The sequence below is a fragment of the Hydra vulgaris genome, chromosome 14, assembly GCF_038396675.1.
Source record: "Hydra vulgaris chromosome 14, alternate assembly HydraT2T_AEP".
In the NCBI taxonomy this organism is placed as follows: Eukaryota; Metazoa; Cnidaria; class Hydrozoa; order Anthoathecata; family Hydridae; genus Hydra; species Hydra vulgaris.
In genome coordinates this window covers 10261389-10282500 of record NC_088933.1, presented here as the reverse complement: position 1 = coordinate 10282500, position 21112 = coordinate 10261389, and the positions used below count along the sequence as shown (strand labels likewise).

At 27.3% G+C, this 21112-nt stretch overlaps 1 protein-coding gene across 1 annotated transcript in view; it reads left to right on the top strand.

Annotated features, from left to right (window-relative positions):
- LOC136090452 (dynein axonemal intermediate chain 4-like) overlaps positions 1-19816 on the top strand; it is an 86037-nt gene extending 66221 nt beyond the window's left edge. Inside the window, exons 20-25 of the mRNA XM_065817118.1 lie at positions 7859-7946; positions 8937-9065; positions 16697-16794; positions 16881-16956; positions 17259-17330; positions 19249-19816. Of these exons, the coding sequence (XP_065673190.1) occupies positions 7859-7946; positions 8937-9065; positions 16697-16794; positions 16881-16956; positions 17259-17330; positions 19249-19353 (568 nt within the window). The 3' untranslated portion in view covers positions 19354-19816. The remainder of the gene's footprint in view (positions 1-7858; positions 7947-8936; positions 9066-16696; positions 16795-16880; positions 16957-17258; positions 17331-19248) is intronic.
- Positions 19817-21112: the final 1296 nt, after the last annotated feature.

The window sequence follows — 21112 nt, the reverse complement described above, 5'->3', positions numbered from 1 at the left end:
AAATTTGTTGTGACAATGAATTTTTTAAGTCCACAATCAATTATATGTTTGATTGTGGACATTTCATCATAGGAAATGGTGCTAAATCTATCTACTTACACATTTTGAAACTTTTTTTGACCATTTAAACTGCAAACTTAAGTTAATGTGTCCGCTAAGTTATCTTTAAAAGAACAAGATATACATCAACTTTAGTATCGTATTCTTCAATTATTTATTACAACACATTTATTCTTCTCCGCATTAATATTTCACCAGTTGCTTTTGACTTCAATTTTAATTTACCAGTTAGCGCGTTATAAATCCAGTGGAACACTGCTACAAAATCTTCAAAAACTATTACTTTCTCTAGTTTATATACCATGTCCTTTTTATTCCACTCTTCACTACGCCTAACTGTGCCATGTTTAAATGAATTCAAGACCTTTGAAGTCATTTAAACATGGCACAGTTAGGCGTAGCTATGAAGCTATGTTGCATCTTCCACAGTTGTATTATCAATTTGAATAACAGCACCCATTGCGAAAGAAGTTGCATTGGCCCATATCTTTCTCTCCATCCCATGCAAGTTTATTAAACAGTCGTTGGGGTTCGTCCCAATTTTTTATTTTTATTTGAATATTAAATCAACTTTATTAACTTCAAAAATTCCGCATCAGCTAGCCCCAAACTTCGCCGTTCCTGAAAATGAAATAAAAATACTCTCAATAACTTAATGGAACTCATTTCGAGACTCATATTAACTCCAAATGGTAAAACATCTATAAATATATTTAAATATTATAAACCTCGAAAGTCATAGTCGCGGATCCTTTCCATTGATGAACCTTTTTTTCAAAAGTCACTATCTTTGAAGGGTTTATTTTGGTCATTTATTTTGTTTATAAGATAAAATCTTGTTATTTAAAATTGTCTTTGAACATCCCGCATTCATAGCTGTCACCACCGCTAATTCCACTGTTGTTTAAAACCGAGATCGCCCAGATTCTTCGCTTCTGTACTCGTTTCCCTTCATCTTTAGGTATCTCAAATCCGAATGTCCATTGTCACCATATTTGAAAAACTATTTGGAGATTACGATTTGCAATGTGATTGCACCACAATGCTAAGTATTGTTATGCAAACCTCTGCAATAATATACTAAATAAATTTTTGTTTTTCTGATAAATTAGCAGGATAGGCCAATCATTTCAAATCAACCAAAAGCGCGCCAGCTTTTTCTTATAATTCATAAGTCATTTACTTTTAATTTCGTAAAAAGCTCCTTGCACTAAAAGCATCGACAAAGAAAGCTGCCTGACTTTATATTTGCATCTTGTTTGACTTTATTTGTAAATTTTTATTTGTATACTTGTTTTGTTTGTAAGCACTTGCCTGACTTTATTTGCATCAACAGTTTATACGTTCTAAACCAAATAAGCAGTTTTTTACTGAAGAATCGAAAAAAGTAATTCCAGCTTTTTGTTCTGCATTTCAACTATCATTTTTTGTTCTTTGCACTCACTCATCAGCATCTGAAGTTCCATCATATGTTTCTAGCATTTCAATTAATTTTATACTTGATACAATACCGGTTAGCTTGCAGTTTTTTTGCATAAACACAACTAAAATTAAGAAGTTTTTTTTTCTTACCCCAATGAGAACCTGTTTTTTACAAATTCTACTAGAAGTTATTTAATATTAATTTATAAACATCAAAAAACAACTATTGAAATAAACATTAAAACTCACATAAACATATTATAATAAACTCTCAAAAAAAAAAAATATTTTATAAACTTTTTTATAAGAACCTTTTACAATATCGTCATGAAAGATATATATATCTATATAGATTTCTTTTCGCTACCTCAATTTTAAACAAAAAAATATTTTTTTTAATAAGTTATAGAGTTAAAATATTAGTTTCAGCTTGCTATAAATAAAGTCTTTTAAACTTTTAAATAAGCTGTTTAAATTTAATTTATAACCATGTTATTTGCATAAAGAAGCGGGGAAAATCATTAAATAATCATTAAAACTATGATACGTTCATAATAAACATATTTTTTGACATGTCCCTTGTTTTTATTGTTTAAAATTAGTTACAAAAACAAATATTGGAAAGTAAGACAAATTAATTATTAGTACATTTCTTTAAGATTGACAGTTTTAAGAAATAAAAGCTTAAGATATCGCAAAACACAGGCAAAGTAAAATGTAAAAGACTAAGACAAGATAAGTTTTTATGTGATATTACCAATAAATTTTGAATGATGTTAGGCAGTTGATAGCCAAAATCACAGAGACATGTTGGCTATTCGGAAAGATAGTGGCTCATGGAATTTTACTCTTAAGCAAATAATTTCTTAAAATGACAAAAATATTTTGAAAATATTATCTTAGGTTTCACGACTCAGTCATTTTCCAGGGAGACATAAACCCAAGTTTACATGCATTATTGTTTTAAAAAGCGGCCCATATCTATAATCTGAAAATATGGTGTGGCAGTACAAAGTTTTTGTAAAACTTAGTTTTAAAGCAAAAAGCATTTTTGCAAAATTTCTTGTAAAAAGGCCGCATCTCTAAATTGTCAGATTTAAGGATGTAAGATTACAAAGTTTTACAAAAAATGTCGTTTAAGAATTCAACGAAATATAAGAGATATGTGACATTGAATTCTACCACAAATTTGTCTGTCTAATTACATAGGATTTGCATAAATCCTCCTAATTGAATCCACAATCATTATTTAACGGTATGATAACACAAATGGCAGTTTTCTTTTGAACTTTATACTCACTTGTTAGCGAATTATTAAGAACCTTTGAATTTTTATGCCTCATGTCTAAAAAAAGTTTTTTCACATATACTTGCAACCCATTTTCTTTGTTTATAATCCGCTTTTAAAATTACCGTTATATGGATAAAGAGGAGAGGGGGAGGGGGGGGGAGAGGAGAGATGAATGAAGTATAAGATTATTATCAAAGCAATTATCAAAATCATATAGGTGGTTCTTGAAATATTTAAAAAACCCATAGATCATTCAGACAGTCTTCATCACAGCATTTCTGGTCGATGCTATTAAATTGAATTTTCCACCTAATGTCATTTTTTCAAGTCACCCAAAGGAGTTTAAATGCGATTCGGTTTTTTTTTCATTGAAACTTTATTATTATTATCAGAGCAATTTTTGTTATATTTATTAATAGGCAAAACACTTTATTTTAGTAAAAAGTAATAAATTTTGAAAAGTACTTAAAATAATCCAAATAAATTGTACTTTAAAATTTTACCCTAACTATGATCCCTAACGCTACCTAAATTTTTGTATTAAAGCGTCATTATCGGGACGCGATTACTATTTTATTGTTAAACTAATGTTAAAAATAAACTTTTAAATGTAAAGGAACAATAATATAACAAACTTTTTTCTTACTACTCACGCATTACAAAAATAATTTTTTGTGTATTCATATTGAATCAACGAAAAAAATTGACATATTTCTGTAGTCAAATTCATATATTTACCATGAACATTTCTGAAACTAAATAATATTTCTTTTACGGGGCTAGTAGTGAAAGTTAGAGGTGAAAAATTTTATATTTGTGGTAAATTAGGAGGGAAATAGAAGTGTTTCAAGTTGAAACTGTTGCTTTTTAATCGGGTACAATGGGGAGTTGGGGAACAGTAAATGATCCCTAGTGCTACTTGTCTATAATGGCTTCAAAAAATGCCAGTTAAATAACTTAGTTTTAACCATGATAAAACACTTGCAATGAATTAAAATAACTAAACTACCCTTAGAATATGATAATTTAAAAAAAAAACGCCAATATTGTCTGTATTAAGTCACTTTGACTCGATTGTTTTGTAATTTTGGCAAAGGTAACATGAGGATAAAAAATATGCTGCTATCACGTTTATAGTAGTAGTAGTAGTAGTAGTAGTAGTTTTTTTCATAAAAATTACTGCTATAAGTTATTTTAGTAGTAGTAGTAGTAGTTTTTTTCATAAAAATTACTGCTATAAGTTATTTTATTTTTATTAAAAGAACATTTTTAATAGTTATAATGTTTAAGCATGTTTATAAGTTTGATGAGTGGCCTTCCCTTATAACACTCTTAAGAGTAAAGTTCGATAATAGACCTTGTTCACTTTTAATGTATAAGTAAAATATAAATTAAGGTATAGGTTGTAGTTTTTGAAAATATATTGCAAATAACATAACTTTTAATAGAGCAGGTTCACAATATTATTCTATTGTTAAATTTAACTCCAAATACATTGTGTACTTCAACTCACAAATGTCACTACAATAGATTTTTAGCAATTAGCGGAGAATGGGGTGCCATGATGCGCCTTTTGGTTTATTCCTCATAAAAAGTGTTTAAGGGATTGGTTTAATTTGTAGAATTACTTTTTACCTAAAAAATTAAATTTACTTATCACTAACAGTATTAAGGTAACCCATGGGTGAGGTACCTTGATACAAACTTTGAGCATCATTAAAAAAGTAAATAAAAAATATAAACTTAGAGAAAAGGCATATTTTACTTGAAAGACAAATAAATTATTAATTATACCCCAAAAAATGCATCTAATGATCCTAATAACATTTCAGAAATCCAGATAATATATCATTTTAAATGTCATTATTAGGCATAAATAAAATGGCTTTGTGTCGAAATTAGATCTTCTAATATTATATTTACATAAACCTCTAAAAATTGACTGAAAGTATTAAAAGAAATGATTTTTAGAATTGTATCTGACACATTTGAGTATTTTTCTACAGTTTTAGGGCCTTCCATAAATGCTGTATCAAGTTGCCACATACTTGCTAATATAAAATAATTGCTTTAGTTTTGGTTTTAACTTGTTTTTTTAATAATTTTGTTTAATGTAAGTAAACAGCTTATGGACTGTAGTTTACAAAGTAATTCTACTTACTAATAGACACAATGAAAAACATACCTTAAAATTTAGCAACTTTAAAAATTAATAAATTACTTTGTCATTAAAAAAAACGCAAAATTCGACCACTCACAGGTCTAATGATATTAAATGATGTAACTTTTTTGTCAAAACGTGGATCTAGTAGTAAAGGTTTCATATGAAAGTGGTTGTCGCAAATCTTAAGATGCCTCCACAATTAAAACGTTTCAGGGTGCCCCATGTATTATGGTGCCCACTCTTCCATAATAATAATATTTAATAACAATTGTAACATAGTGTTACTTTGTTTGAATCAAAAGGTTTGATGTTTGATGCATACTCTGGCTGTATTAGCTTCATCAGTAAAAAAGGCGGCATGAACTTCCTTGTTAAATGAGCAACATGAGCTTCTTAATGAAATGCTTTTTTGCCATGCTCTGTGACAAGACTGTTTTATCTCTGTAGAGCACTTAGCAACAAGTTATTAATAATTATGTCATCTTTTTAATTTAAACAATTTTAAAAGTAAAAATATAAACAAATTCACTTTTCAATTTTTTCAATAAATAGTCTAATTTTTCCATTGTTTGGTATCTTTTTAAGCCATGTTCATAATGGTTAAAAAAATATTCTTTAATTTTATTAATGTAAGAAGTAAGGGTGATAAAAACATGATAGTTAACTGTATTAAAAAATGTTTTGTTCTGTGATGGTAATATGAACATTTCACAGGTAATTTAGTATTTGTAAACTTTTTTTAAATTATTTATTTACATTTCTGTCAGAGTATTAAGGCGCTTAATTTTTATTATCGCTATTAGAAGTTCCATTGAAACTTTTTTTAATTTTTTCACTCCATGCTGATAACAGGGTTTCTTATTTATAGGCAACATTGATGCATTTTCACCAAGATTGCTTCGAAACATTACCTAAATTTTGGACTTTGATCTTTACTTTTTTATTTGCATCTTCTCCCAAATACTACTCTTTTATTCTCCCAAATGTTGTTTAGCTGCATTGGTTATCAATTGTATTCATTTTATCATAGTTGTATTTTTTATTCTGCTTATGCATTTTTTAAGAATTTAGTTTATAAAAAACGTGGTCAAAATTTTTTTATTATTAGCAATCCAAGTGCATTTTATATTAACAGGAACCGTGCATTAAGCATAGGATGTTTTTTAAAAATGATTTAATTTATCTCCTTCTGGGAAATTTATTTTTATACTGTTGAATAGTTTTACCTTCAAATAAAAAAGCCTTTGCAATAAACCTAAAATCCAAATCAATCACTACAAACCCAAACTCAGACAAAGCTAAGATGTAAGAATCAAAAGTGGTCATGATCTTCCAAATATTCTCTAGTATCTTAGTATATGTTCTTAGTATATGTTTTTGGCAATTTGATAAGCTGAAATATAAAGATAAAAATCCCATTACAAAAGAAATAAAAAAATAACAGTTAATCTAAAGCCTAAAAAAAAGTGTTGTTTGCAAGTAGGAGTATATTGAAAATTCAATAATTTCAGTTCTATTTACATGTTAAGTTTGTTCCAGTAATATGTTGCAGTTAATTTATTAATCAGTTAAAATTAGTTAAATTTAAAGTAGTAAATTTTGCAGTTATTTTAGTAATTAGTTTCAGTAATATGTTCCGTTAATTTTTTCTAGAATTAGGATTTTCAGTAATTTTTCAAGATTAGGAATTTGTTTTTCAGGATCAGGAGTTCAGTAATTCAGGTCAGTATCATTACAATCACGGTGCTACTAGTAACACGTAGCCCAGTACAACCTACAACATATTCTGCTGCATTATAGAACTTGCTTTTTTAGAAAAAAACTTAGAGGAGTTAACTCTATTTTAAATATCTGCCCTTGCCTAAAGGCTTTTGCTTGTATAAAGGGCAGAGATGGTGGCTTGATCGAAATTCTCATCTCAATAATATTTTAACTGCATCTTGCATCTTTTAGAAGTTCTTCTAGGCAAAAGCTTTTGGGGAAAGTAAAATATTTCTGTTGACCAGTCTTCTTCATTTAATATGCTGGCATAGTTTTAAACCTGTGTTTGATTGTTTCTCCTTTGGATGATGAACCTTGGATCTTATTGATTCTACTCATGGTTTTTTGCTTAGGACACCTCAGTAGCTTTTGTGAATGATTGAGTTTATGAAAATATAAAACTTGACTTCAGTGCTTAAAAATATTTAAAATAAAATCGTAACCCCTAAATTATTTCATTCTTTTGCAAATATTTGTTGTCTTTTTGAACTATTTGTGGTCTTATAAACTATTTGAGCTCTTTTTTAATCATTTGCGGTCATTTCAACTATTTGAGGTCTTTTCAACTATTTGTGGTCTTATTCAACTATTTGTGTTTTTTCAACTATTTGTGGTCTTTTCAACTATTTGTGTTTTTTTAACTATTTTTGTTTTTGGTGTGGTTAATTTCAATTTGGCTATATTATTTGTATTAAAACATATCTCCAATACAAATATTGATAAACAATACTTAGCACAAATAATTGGCCTAGTGATTGTCACTAATCAAATAAAAAAATGCTAAAATAGTTATAAAAACTTACAATTAAAAAAACAACTTCTAAATTAAAACATTATAATTAAACTTATAAATTAGATAATTTTTAGTTTATATAGCTTAGTTATAGCTTAGTTAAAGCTTAGTTATAGTTATATAAAGTATAGACTTAGCAATATAGTCTTTCAAATGAATAAAAATGTTGAAAATCATGGCTAATCTCTCTCTCTCTCTTTCTCTTTCTCTCTTTCTCTTTCTCTCTTTCTCTTTCTCTCTTTCTATGAACAGAACATAATAGTGAATAGTTACATAATAAGTAATTTTAAAGCATCAGAAATTTCATCTGCTGAATCAAAACTGCAGTATTATACTTTTATTTGTATTTAAATGATTTATGTTTTAGATACTTAGTTGGAACAGAAGAAGGTCTCATTCATCGTTGCTCATGTTCTTATAATGAACAGTTTCTTGAAACATATAAAGATCACAAGGTTTTAGTATTGTTTATTAGTTTTATTTGATTCCAATGATTGAGTCTCTCACCTCCACACTCTCTGTCCACTCATACTATTCTTATACATTCTAATGATGCCAAATTTATTACAAATATAGAAATTTTCATTATATTTAATGAATTATTGTTTTTTTATCAATAGCTATATTTTTTTACAAACATATTTACATAACTTATTGAATAATTCATAATAACATTATATTTTATTTTTTACTTTTTTTTTTTTTTTTTATGTCATCTTCTCAAGGCCAAGAAGGCCACTACAGTCTAAGTGGCTACTTTTTTTTGTGGCTACAACCCTCTCTCAACTCTATAACTCCGAAACACGAACCTCGACGAACAAATATGCTGCACGGAGAAACAAGTTAAGTGTGAAACTACCAGGGATGTGGTGGGGATTGAACTCGCAACTTCCTGCTTATGAGGCAAGCACTCTACCACTACACTTCTACCGCATATATATATAAATATATATATATATATATATATATATATATATATATATATATATATATATATATATATATATATATATATATATATATATATATATATATATATATATATATATATATGCAAATGCATATTATATATTTATATAATATATATTTAAGACTTTTCTAAATAAGGGCTAAGTATTATTAGGTCCAACACTTTTTTTCTTTTCTCTAAAAACTGTTTGCAGCTGCTGTTTGTTTGTTTTACTTTTTTAGCAATGAATAATTTAATTTGTTCTTCTAAACGGTACAACATGCAACTTTTTATGCAAATTATACTGTATTTTCTTTAATTTCTTTTCTTTTAAACACACAAAATTATTATATTTTATTGTGTGAATTTCTTGTCAAATTTTTTATTTAAGTTATACTGAGAACATAAGTTTTTTATAAAGCTTATATAATGATATTAATTAGAATGAAATTCTAGTGTTCAACTGTTATATCTCTTATTTAAATTTTTTTATTAGGGGACTCTTTACAGCTTACAATGGTCTCCATTTGATGAGGATGTGTTCATGAGTTGCAGCTCAGACTGGACTATTCGTTTATGGACTTTAGAAAAAACAGAATCCATTCTTACATTGCAATCATCATCAGTAAGTTTATTTAAATTGCATGAGTTTTAATGGTTCATTTAACAGGTACCATTTTAGCCATAGTTAAATGTTTTATTTCTTTAGTACGTTCAAATGTATAATAATAGGTATAATAGTTATTATTAGAAAACTCATTAAAAAGATGCTCTTTTTGTTCTTTTTATTATTTGTTTTTATTGTTATTATTCTTTTTTTTTGTAATTACTTCTTAAAGGCTGAAGAGGTCACTAAAGTCATGAAGGATTTTTTTTTTAATTTTTTTTGCTTTGTTTTTTTGCTAAAAAAAGTATTTTGCCTATTAATAAATATAACAAAAATTGTATACTCTGATAATTATAATTAAACTTCCATAAAAAAAACCGAATCGTAATCAAACTCCTTTGATTACGATTTGGGTGACTTGAATAAATGACGTTAGATGGAAAATTCAATTTAATAGCATCGACCAGAAATGCTGTGATGTAGACTGTCGAATGGTCCATAGGTTCTTTTAAATATTTCAAGAACCACTTATTTGATTTTGATAATTGCTTTAATAATAATCTCATACTCTTCTCCTCTTTATCACCCCCCACCTCCCTCCTCTTCTCCTTATCCATATAACGGTAGTTTTAAAAGCAGGTTATAAACAAAGAAAATGGGTTGCAAGTAGGTGTGAAAAAATTTATTTTGATGTGAGGCATAAAAGTTCTGAGGTTCCTAATAATTCGCTAACAAGTGAGTATAAAGTTCAAAAGAAAACTGCCAGTTGTATTAGCATACCGCAAAATACAGGTTGTGGATTGGAAAAAAAGTTGAGAAATTATAAAAAATGTCCGTCAATTTTAAAACTTGATCAAAAAACAATTAGGAGGATTAATGCAAATCCTATGTAATGAGAAAGAAAAATTTGCAGTAGAATTTTATGTCACATATCTCTTAAATTTTGTTGAATTCTTAAACGACATTTTTTGTAAAACTTCGAATCTCACATACTTAAATCTGCCAAACTAGGGTTGTGGCATTTTTACAAGAAGTTTTGCAAAAATACTTTTTGCTTTAAAACTTTATGTGGCAGTACAAAGTTTTACAAAAACTTTGTACTGCCACACCATGTATTCAGATTAAAGACATTGGTCGCTTTTTTTTAAATGTTATGTTTGCATTTGACGTAGTTTATATAATTTACATATTTTTCAAATACAAACAAGGCTTTTACAAAAGAGAGTACGTTAAATATTATAAAAATTCCTTTTTACAATAAGAGAACGTAAAAAATAACATAAAAACATTAAATCGTTCTTAGATAAATGAAAATAAATTGTAAACAAGTATAAAACAATACTTGAAGAAAGATGACAATAAAAAATTATTTTTTATCACAAGATAAATTAAAAATATTCTAAGATATTTTCAGTAGAGAGAATAAGATCTTTTAATTTATTTTTGAAAACTGGATAAGTTAGGGGTAAGCCAAAGTTAGGCTTACCCCTAACTTATCCAGCAAGATAAGTAATACAGAATTGATTGAATTTTGTTTGACAGAGTGGTTCATTCAAACAATTATTGTTCCTCATGTTAAACTCGCTTAATGGTTTCAAAATAAAAAGGTCTTTAAAAGTTAAAGAAGATAAATCATATTTCCACGTACAAACAAAAGTTAAATTTTTATATACGTTTATTTTATATATATCGAGGATTTTCATTTGATTAAAAAATATTGAGGAATGGGCGAACCGATCTGCAGAATTAATTAAACAGGTTGCATTTTTCTGACAGCGATAAAGACATTTTAACTTGCTTTGATCAGTGCTACCCAAGGCAATAACTCCATAACTTGTATAACTATGAATAAAAGAATATATAATAAAGTTTAGTTATTTTATTTTTATCTAAATAAGTACGCGCCTTATATAAAATTTCGATATATTTTGAAACTTTCGAGCAGACATAGTTGTTATGATGTTACCATGTGATGTTCTTGTCAATGAAAACCCCCAGGTATTTAGTTACAGAATCTCTTTTTATTTCAATATTGTTAATAAAAATTCTTGGTAGATTTGGAGGTAGAGAACGTTTTTTGGAGAGCAGGTGGAAAAAAATCCATTTTGTTTTGCTTACATTTAATGTTAATTTGTTAATTTTAAACCATTTAGATATGTTTTGAAGTTCTTTGTTTATCATGGAGAATAGTAGATAGATGTCACTGTTAGAAAGAAATAAGTTTGTGTCATCAGCAAACATAATACTTAAAAGATTTGATGCTTTATGCAAGTCGTAGATATATCTTTAAAAAAAAAGAGGGCCTTAGATAGAACCTTGCGGAACACCACAGGAAACATTTAAAAACTTTTTATGTTTAAGTTCATTACAAGAAACACATTGTTTTCTGTTAGATAAATAACTTTGAAACCATTTAATTACTCTTTCATTTATTCCGAAAAATTTTCAAAACATCGCATTTTTTTTAATATTTTCCAAAAAAATTTGGATTTTTAAGAAATTATTTGCTTAAGAATAAAATTCAATGAGCCACTATCATTCCTGATAGCCAACAAGTGTCTGAAATTTTGGCTATCAACTGCCTAACATCATACAAAACTTCTTGTTGATATCATATAAAAAACTTATCTTGTCTTAGTCTTTTGCATTTTACTTTGCCTGTGTTTTGTGATATCTTAACCTCTTATTTCTTAAAACTGTCAATCATAAAGAAATGTTCTGCAACATTCAGCAACAAGTACCATATTTTAGTCAAGTCTTAAAACGGCTTGGAGACATCTGCCTTAATTTTATCAAAATAGTTGCTGTATTGCCTGATCACTTTTTTAGAGCGTTGTTTTTAGTCCGAACGAATGTGCAAAATTTTTAATGATTTGCGTAAGCTGTAACTTTTACATATAAAATCTAAAAAATTAGGTAACTATTTAAAGAATTCAGTAAACTTTTACATAAATCTCTATAATTTTTTCAGTTTGTAAATAAAATAGTAATAGTTAACTTGAATATATATGCAAAGAAATTTTATTCGAAAAAGTTTAGTTCTTCAACTGATTGATACTCAAAAAAAAAAAAAAAATGATACGCGCAGAAGAAATTTGACAACTCAATGTGCTTAAAGACAAATCTGTGAAATACGCAGTTTTTTAGGGCAATAAAAAATCGAAAAATAAAGTATCTATTTTAAGAGGCTCTAAACCAAATATCCCAAGTTTTTCAACAAATCTTATCAAAATAGCTTTTCTTAAAATATTTTCCAATATGCGTTTTTTTAGCTTATATTAAACATTAGATACAAGGGACATGTCAAAAAATATATTTATTATGAAGGTATAATAGTTTTTATCAATTTTTTTCGCTATTTTATGTGAATATCACGGTTATAAAATCAAATTTAAACAGCTTATTTAAAAGTTTAAATGACCTTATTTATAGCAAGCTGAAACTATTATTTTTACTCTCTAACTTATTGAAAAAAACATTTTTTTTTTTGTTTAAAATAGAGGTAGCGAAAAGAAATCTATATAGAGGATCTTATATGAAAATATTGTAAAAGATTCTTATAAAAAAGTTTATAAAATATTTTTTTTCGGCTAATATTAATTATAACATGTTTACGCAAGTTTTAATATTTATTTCAATTGTAATTTTTTGATGTTTATAAATTAATATTAAATAAATTGTAGTAAAATTTGTAGAAAACAGGTTCTCGTTGTGGTAAGAAAAAAAAAACTTCTTAATTTTAGTTGTGTTTATGCAAGAAAATTGCAAGCTAACCGGCATCGTATCAAGTATAAAGTTGGAATTACTTTTTTCAATTTTTGTTAAAAAAACTGCTTACTCCGTTTAGAACGTATAAACTGTTGATGCAATTAAAGTCAGGCAAGTGCTGACAGCTTTTATTACGGATGCTTACTGTGCAATGAGCTTTTTACAAAACTAAAAATATATGACTTATGAATTATAAGAAAAAGATAGTGTACTTTTAGCTGATTTGAAATGAATGGCGTATCTTGCTAAATTATCAGAAAAGTCAAAAAAGACTAAAATTTATTTAGTATGTTACTGCAGAGGGTTGTACCACATTGCGAAGAATTGTTTAGACACAAAAAAAGAGCGTAAGCAATGTGGTGCAATCACAATGCAAATCGTAATCTCCAAACAGTTTTTCAATTATGGTGACAATGGACATGTGCACTTGAGATACCTAAAGATGCAGGGAAATGAATGTAGAAGCGAAGAATCTGCGCCGCCTAAGTGGTTTTAAATAACAATGGAATTAGCGGATTATCTTTTATTTGTTTGAAAGGTAATGGTCTGGTGGCGACAGCGGTGGTGACAGCTATGAACGCAGGATTTTCAAAGACAATTTTAAATAATAAGATTTTGTTTTATAAACAAAATAAATGATTAAACCGTTTAAAGGTAGTGACTTTTGAAAAAAAGGTTCATCAATGTATAGGATTCGTGACTGTGACTTTCGAGGTTTATAATATTTAAATATGCCACGAAGTTATTTTTATAGATGTTTCACCATTTGGAGTTGACATGAATCTCGAAATGAGTTCCATTAGGTTATTGAGAGAATTTTTATTTTGTCATCAGAAACGGCGAAGTTTGGGGCTAGCTGATGCGGAATTTTTGTTAACTTCATTTTTTCAAACAAAGATGAAGTTAATAAAATCGATTTAATATTCAAATGGAAATGGAAAATTGAACCCAAACGACTGTTTAATATAGTTGCTCGATACGAGATACCAAAATAAACTAAAGCGGAATATGAGGTTCAGGATTGCGTCAAGCGGAAATGCTTACTCGATTATGATAAAAGCATAATGGTTCCGCCAAAAAAAAAATTCCTTTAATGACTGCGATCTGTTTTGGATTAAAGAGAAACTAACAATTTCATTAAAACGTATACAAGAGATAAAGATGTGTGCGTTGGTAAGTTGGGAGATTATAGAAGAATGGGAAACAAACTAACAATCATGGATCTACGTAAAGTTTATCTCCATTTGAAAATTTAGGAATACCTTAGGGTGTCCGCACTGTGGTTAGGGTGTCCGCACTGTGGTTCACAACAAAATATATTTTTAAAAAAGACATGGTTTTAGATTAAATGTTGTGCCAATGACTATGAAATCCATGGTGAATGCCATTAATGACTAAGACGCATTGGTTAAGAATGGAAAATCTTTTTACAGGAATGACAACATTATTTATGAGAATGTGGTAATTCTCGATTATGTCAAGAGACTTTTAAAAAATATGATTTAATGAGCGATGAAGGTGAACATATTTGTGATGATGGGGTTGCTATGTTTGAATTATTTTTGAAAAAAGTTGGTTACAAATTGATAAGATCAAGAAAATTGAGAAAATCCCAAAAAAGTTAAGCAGGAAAGTAGTGTTTTCAGTCTGTGGACAGTTGGTGGATCATTTACTAGTATGTCATTGGTTAAGAGTTGTTGATTGTCTTTAGAAAAAAATAGTTGTTAGTTTGACAAAGAGTAAGGACGATAAAATTTGTGATAAGAACTTAAAATGTGTTTTTCAAGAAGTTTGTGCGGAGATTAAAAGTTGCAAACTTGCTTGTGGTTGTTGGGGCTGTGCATGGGATAAAGAGAAAGATATGGGCTGATGCAACTTTTTTAGCAAAAGGTGCTGTTATTCAAATTGGTAATACAACTGTGGTAGATGCAACATAGCTTCAAAAAAAAGGTCTGAAGTTCATTTAAACATGGCACAGTTAGACGAGGTGAAGAGAGGAGTAAAAAAGGACATTGGTATATCAACTAGAGAAAGTAACAATTTTTAAAGATTTTGCAGCATTGTTACTCTGGATTTATAACATGCTAACTGGTAAATTAAAGTTGAAGTCATAAGCAACTGGTGAATTATTAATGTGGAAAGAATAAACGTGTTGTAATAACTAATTGAAGAATACGATATTAAAGTTGAAGTATATCTTGTTTCTTTTAAAGATAGACTTAGCTGACGCATTAACTTGAGTTTGCAGTTTAAATGGTCAAAAAAAGCTGCAAAATGTATAAGAAGATAAATTTAGCGCCATTTCCAAGGAAGAAATATATTTTAAATATTAAAGAACTTTTAACTTTTGAAGTCCGCAATCAAACATATATAATTAATTGTGGACTTCAAAAAATGCAAGTTTTTATTGATTTATCCAAAGCTTTCTACAGTAAATCATAAGACACTTTTAAAAAACTTAGTGTTTAAAACTATAGTGTTTAAAACAAAAAATTAATTTGATGTTAATCATATCTAACTAATAGCAATAACTTAACTTTAACTTGAAGGGTACCCCTGGGTTCCATTTTAGCATTATTATTATTTTTACTTTATATAAATGACTAATAGTTATTTATATAAAGTAAAATTTATTTATTTTAAATTTAATATAAAAGCAGATAAAGTATCAAAAATATTAAATACAGATGAAAAATATTATTTGTAGATGACGCTAATTTATTTTATTTTCACAATAATATTATTGTTCTTTTTAAATTATTTAACGAAGAATTACATAAGATCATCGAGTGGTTTATAAGTAACCGACTTTCATTAAATGTAGATAAAACAATGTTTATCCTACTCCATAAACCTAGTAAAGCCGATAATATTCCTTTCAAATTGCCAGTCTTAATCATTCACATAATGATTAAAAGGGAATTGACTATAGACTATCTTGGAGTGCTTTTAGATGAAAAATCTCAAAAAATGTTTCCATGTTATGTTGAACAAAATCATTTCATAACAATGAATATTTAAAAAATATACTTTTTTTGTTTAAACATAGACTTTTTTACTTTAACGTTGCCTGGGTGAGCACTAGTTTCAACAAACTCAAAAAAATTGATAGCAAAAAAAAACATGCATACAGGATTATATTTGAGCAAACAGGAATGCACATTGCAAACTTCTCTTACGTCAGCTTAGAGCTTTAAAAGTGTATAAGATATGATAAATATTATATTCATCAAGTAATGTTATGTTAAAATATTATTTATGTATTATGGCAAAATGTGGGTTATCTCCACTACCAATCAATACTGATTTACGTATCACTTATTAGTTATGTAAATATTTAAGTAACGGAGGTCGGTAATAAGTCAAGTTTGTCCGGCCAGGCATTACTATTACTGTAATACCTTTTTTGTAATTCTTAACAAACGGCAGAAATAAAAAATGAATAAAAAAAAGCAGTATATTGGTACAATGAAAAAAATGACGTAAGTCCAATAAAGAAATATATCGTTATTAAACTGTTACTAAATTTGCCTAATTAGTCAAACACAAAGTACTTTTTTAAATGCCCTCAATGCTACACTAACAAAAGTAACATAAGGGTACAATAATCCCTCATGCTACGCAAGTTCTGTAACATTAGGGAACATTGTCCCTCATGTTACGGAGCCTCTGTAAAATGAGGGACAATTAAAAAGAATAGGTAACATGAGGGGAAAAATGTAACATGAGGTTTCAAAATGTAACGCAAGGGAGCATTGAAAGGTAGCATGGGGGATATCACGATTACTACTACTATTACTACTACTACTACTACTACTACTACTACTACTACTACTACTACCACTACTACTACTACTACAATATTTTACTATATTTATTAGAAAGCTGTTATTGAGATTGACTGGTCACCAATGTCTCATTCTTTACTATGTGCAATAAGTGAGCATCAAATAGAGATATGGAATCTCTGCAGTAGCACGTAAATGTTGTTTTTAACTTGTTTATTTTAGTCAACTTTACATTTTTAGTCAAAAATAAACTTGTATATTATAAATTACTTTTTAGATTAGATCCTATTTTATCAGTTAAGCCTGAAGTAAGAGGTAAACTTACCTCTGTAAAGTTTGCATTGAACTCAGAGGTATTTTTATAATTAGAATGTTATTAAATACTACCATGTAAGATATATGCTTTTAATATAGGAAAATATTACTCACAATAGACTTTATTGTGAGTTGAATCCTTGTTGTTCTGAGGTTGCGACTTGTTAAAATTTTTAGCAACTAGCATTTAAAGTTATGTCTGTAATTATTTTTAGCAATTAGTTTTCAAAGTTTGTAATTATGTGTTTGTAATAAATTTTTAACAAGTAGCTTTCAAAGTTGTATCTGTGATTATTTTTAGCAAGTAGCTTTCAAAGTTGTATCTATGATTATTTTTAAGGCATTGTTAGTTGGCGACTCAGAAGGTAGAGTGACTGTTTATCTCATGCGAAATATTCCTGCATCTCCAACGGTAAGGAACAAGTTTTATTTATTATATTATTATATTTAATTATTGATAATCGATACTAATATATTTGAAAGAGCAGCAGTTATTAATGGTTAGAGTGCTGACTTTATAACATAGCTAGCTCTTTAATCGCTAATAGTAGTAAAATTTATGTACAACGCCCACCCTATCCATAAAAAAGTAACATCAGTGAGGAAAGTGGTGTGAGAAGGTAAAATAAATCAGTGAAAAAGTCGTGGGTAAAAAAAATCCAAAAAAAACTCAATAAATTCTGGACAAAAAAAATTAGCAAATTTTTTAAGTTTTATACTTTCTTAAAAACCTTGTATTGATTAAATCAAAAAAGAGATTAAACATAAATTGAAAGTTACATAAACATAATCTGAAAATTACATAGTTCTTTCCTTTGTAAAAATCTTTAGAAATTATTTTGAAAACGAATTAATCTTAAAGAAATTATATTCATTTATATTTGGGACTTAATGCTATTATTTATTAGAAAGCTCTCAATGTTTGTTAAAAGAAATCTCTCATAAAATTCATAAAAAATAAGAATTGATGATTAAATTATAATTAAGTAACAAATTCTGCACACAAAAAAAATTGCAAATTTTTTCTGCCTCACTTTCTTTGAAACCTCAACGTAATAAAGAAACCTAAGGAAATTGAATTACAAGAATGGTCTGCATTCCTTGGAAATTAGCTTACAGAGATAAAAGAAATATATCCATTTTGCGTTTTTAATTTAGCGCTTTGAACGAGTAACGTTTTTTTGCGTTTAATAAATTATTATGTTTAAACTTTTGATCAAGGAATTTCAATATAATATATACTCGATGACTTCAGTCATGTTTTACTATAAGTTAATATTTCATTGAAAAAAGATAAAAATGTAACTTAAAACTACAATATCATACTAAACGGGGTAATGTGGGTCAATAGAATACAACTCAAATTAGTGGTCCTTAGACATCTTTAAAAATCACGTATAAACTTTTTTTGATATAGTTTACTAAAGATGATGTCTAATCACGGTTTTAAGATTTTTTTTCTTCAAAAAAAATTGTTTTGCAATAATTTTTTTTTTCTCAAAGTCAGAAATAGGTAAAAAAAAGAGGATCAGATTACCCCACCCTAACCTAATTAATTAAAATTTTTTATGATTCATTTTGTAGAAGTTATGCAGATCAAACAATGTTAAACATGTCGATAAGCAGGTCATCAACAAACTTTTATTACCGGTTAACATAAATATATTAACATTAGTATATATAACATAAGTATCATTCATTTAACATAACAAAAGACAAATTTTAGTTTAACACTTGCATTTAAAGATTGTTTTGTCACCCAAGTTGTTGTGAACTTTGTTCTGCTTTTATGATTAAGAAAAATTTTATTTACATTATTATATTATTACATTTATGTATTATCCTGCTTTCTTAAATCTTGCTTTCTTAAATCCTTCTTTCTTAAATCCTTCTTTCTTAAGTCATGCTTTGATCTAGTTAGTAGTAGTGGTTTTTGAAATAAGAATGTACAATTATTTTTACAGCTCTAAGTGTAGTGGTTGAAGGCATTTATTTTCTGAAGTAATTTGCATTTATAGTCTTTTTGTGTATATAACCCAGCAAACATTTGGTCTAAGAAAGACTTTTTTTAAACGTATTAGATGTTTTTATACGCTTGAAAGAGGTCTTTTTTAGAACGAATATTTGCTGGGAAGTTCGAACTTCAATAATCGACTCTTTGATTTATATTGTGCAATCAGGAAACTTGATTGTTGTTGTTTTTTTACGGTGTTAGCTTTTAATAAATATAAGTTTATTAGCTTTACTTATCTTTTTATGGATCATTTTATAAAAAATATGCAGTCAAATCTAATTACCTGATATTAAATCACTCTTTTATTTATTACTAGAATATTCGTTTAAAGAATCTTTTAAATAACATTCAGAAAAACGCTGAAGAAGAAGAAGGAGTTGTTGAGACCGAAGAGATGATAAATAAAAATACTGATAGTTAGTTTTTACCCATATTTTAAAGTGTACTTTTTAAATGTATTTTAAAGATTTAAATTAGATAGTTATTATATATAATAGTTATATGATTAGAAGTTTGTATATTGTTTATATTATATGCCTATTGCATATATTATATGCCTATTGCATAAATTATATGCCTATTGCATATATTATATGCCTATTGCATATATTATATGCCTATTGCATATATTATATGCCTATTGCATATATTATATGCCTATTGCATATATTATATGCCTATTGCATATATTATATGCCTATTGCATATATTATATGCCTATTGCATATATTCAGAGTATTTTTGTATATTCTTTTAATTTTGACGTCATAATTTATAAAGTTGATTTTGTTGTACTTATTTTAATTACAAACAATTTAAGAAGATTTTATTAAACAATTTTTTTTTTATATTTGCAAAAGATTAATTTGTTACAGATTAAAGTTCAATTTTTTGTTTTTTTTAATACAAAAAAAACTGATTACAAACTAATTTATGTTCTTAATTATGTTCAATGTTTTAATGATATAACCTTTTTAATTATTTTCAGTGCGTTTCATATCAATTTCGTTAACAAATCTATTTCAGGATTAACAGTGGTTTCTTTGCGTCTACTGAATGCAAATATGCTCTTAATTTCTGTTCATGAGTTTAATGAGTGATATACAAAAATTTTAAAATGTATTAATAATATGCATATCACAAATTTTTTTTTTTTTAATTCCTTAAAAAGCAAAATAACCTTTTAGGCATTTGTGTATATACAATATTCCTTATATTGATGGAAATAATGTATATATTCTTATTTAACTTTTAATAATATTTGCATCATATAAGATACAATATAAGATACTGCAAAGAAAATTTTATGCAGATGTAGCTGACCATAAAAAAGACCTTCGTTATTGACCAGCAAAGTGCGTACTTCTCTTTAAGATACATGAGTTTTATCTTAAAATTAGATATCATTGGTAAAAATTGTCATTGTTATAAAATCAAAGGCTGTTTACCTTATCATGCTCTGTGATAAGTATATATATGAAGAAGGAAATTTCAAAAGAAAAAATTCCCCATAATAAAAATTTGGAACCTATTCCATTTCCAAATTTTACATTTTATCATATGCTTAATTTTCAAATTTTATATTTTATTATCTGCAATTATTCATCTATTTAAACATATCTAATAATAGACTCTTGGTCGTGTAAATTTAAAGAAAAAATATCAGCTTCTGTTGCTGTGTGCCTATAAGTAATCCAGTTTTTGTCAATTTCTCAAAATTAATTTACCCGGTCTCAGCATCTTTTAAAAATTCACTCCTTCTGGGTGTGTGTGTGTGTGGTTCTTAAACAAAACACTATTAAACTTGAAAATTTTCTTATAAATGATAAATGCGTAGAGCTGTGATGACAATAATTTTCAAATGTGTTCTAAATAAGAAAAATTTGGTTCTTACTATCAAAAATATATTGTTCCCTTAAACCGTTATTTCAAACAAACATTCAATAATACAATTTTCAAAAAAAGAATGTCTTTTAAACTTTAGTCTTATAAAATGAAAATGTTAAAAGGTTGCAGAAACAAAAATATGCGCACAAAAAAAGTGTTTTTTTTTTTTAATTAAAATTGTCTTAAACAAATAATAATTTATTGCACTTAATTATTGTTTGTTTATTTCTCTTAAAGTAAAGATATTTAGCGTATATTTATAACTATACGAAATATAAACCAGGATTTAAAAA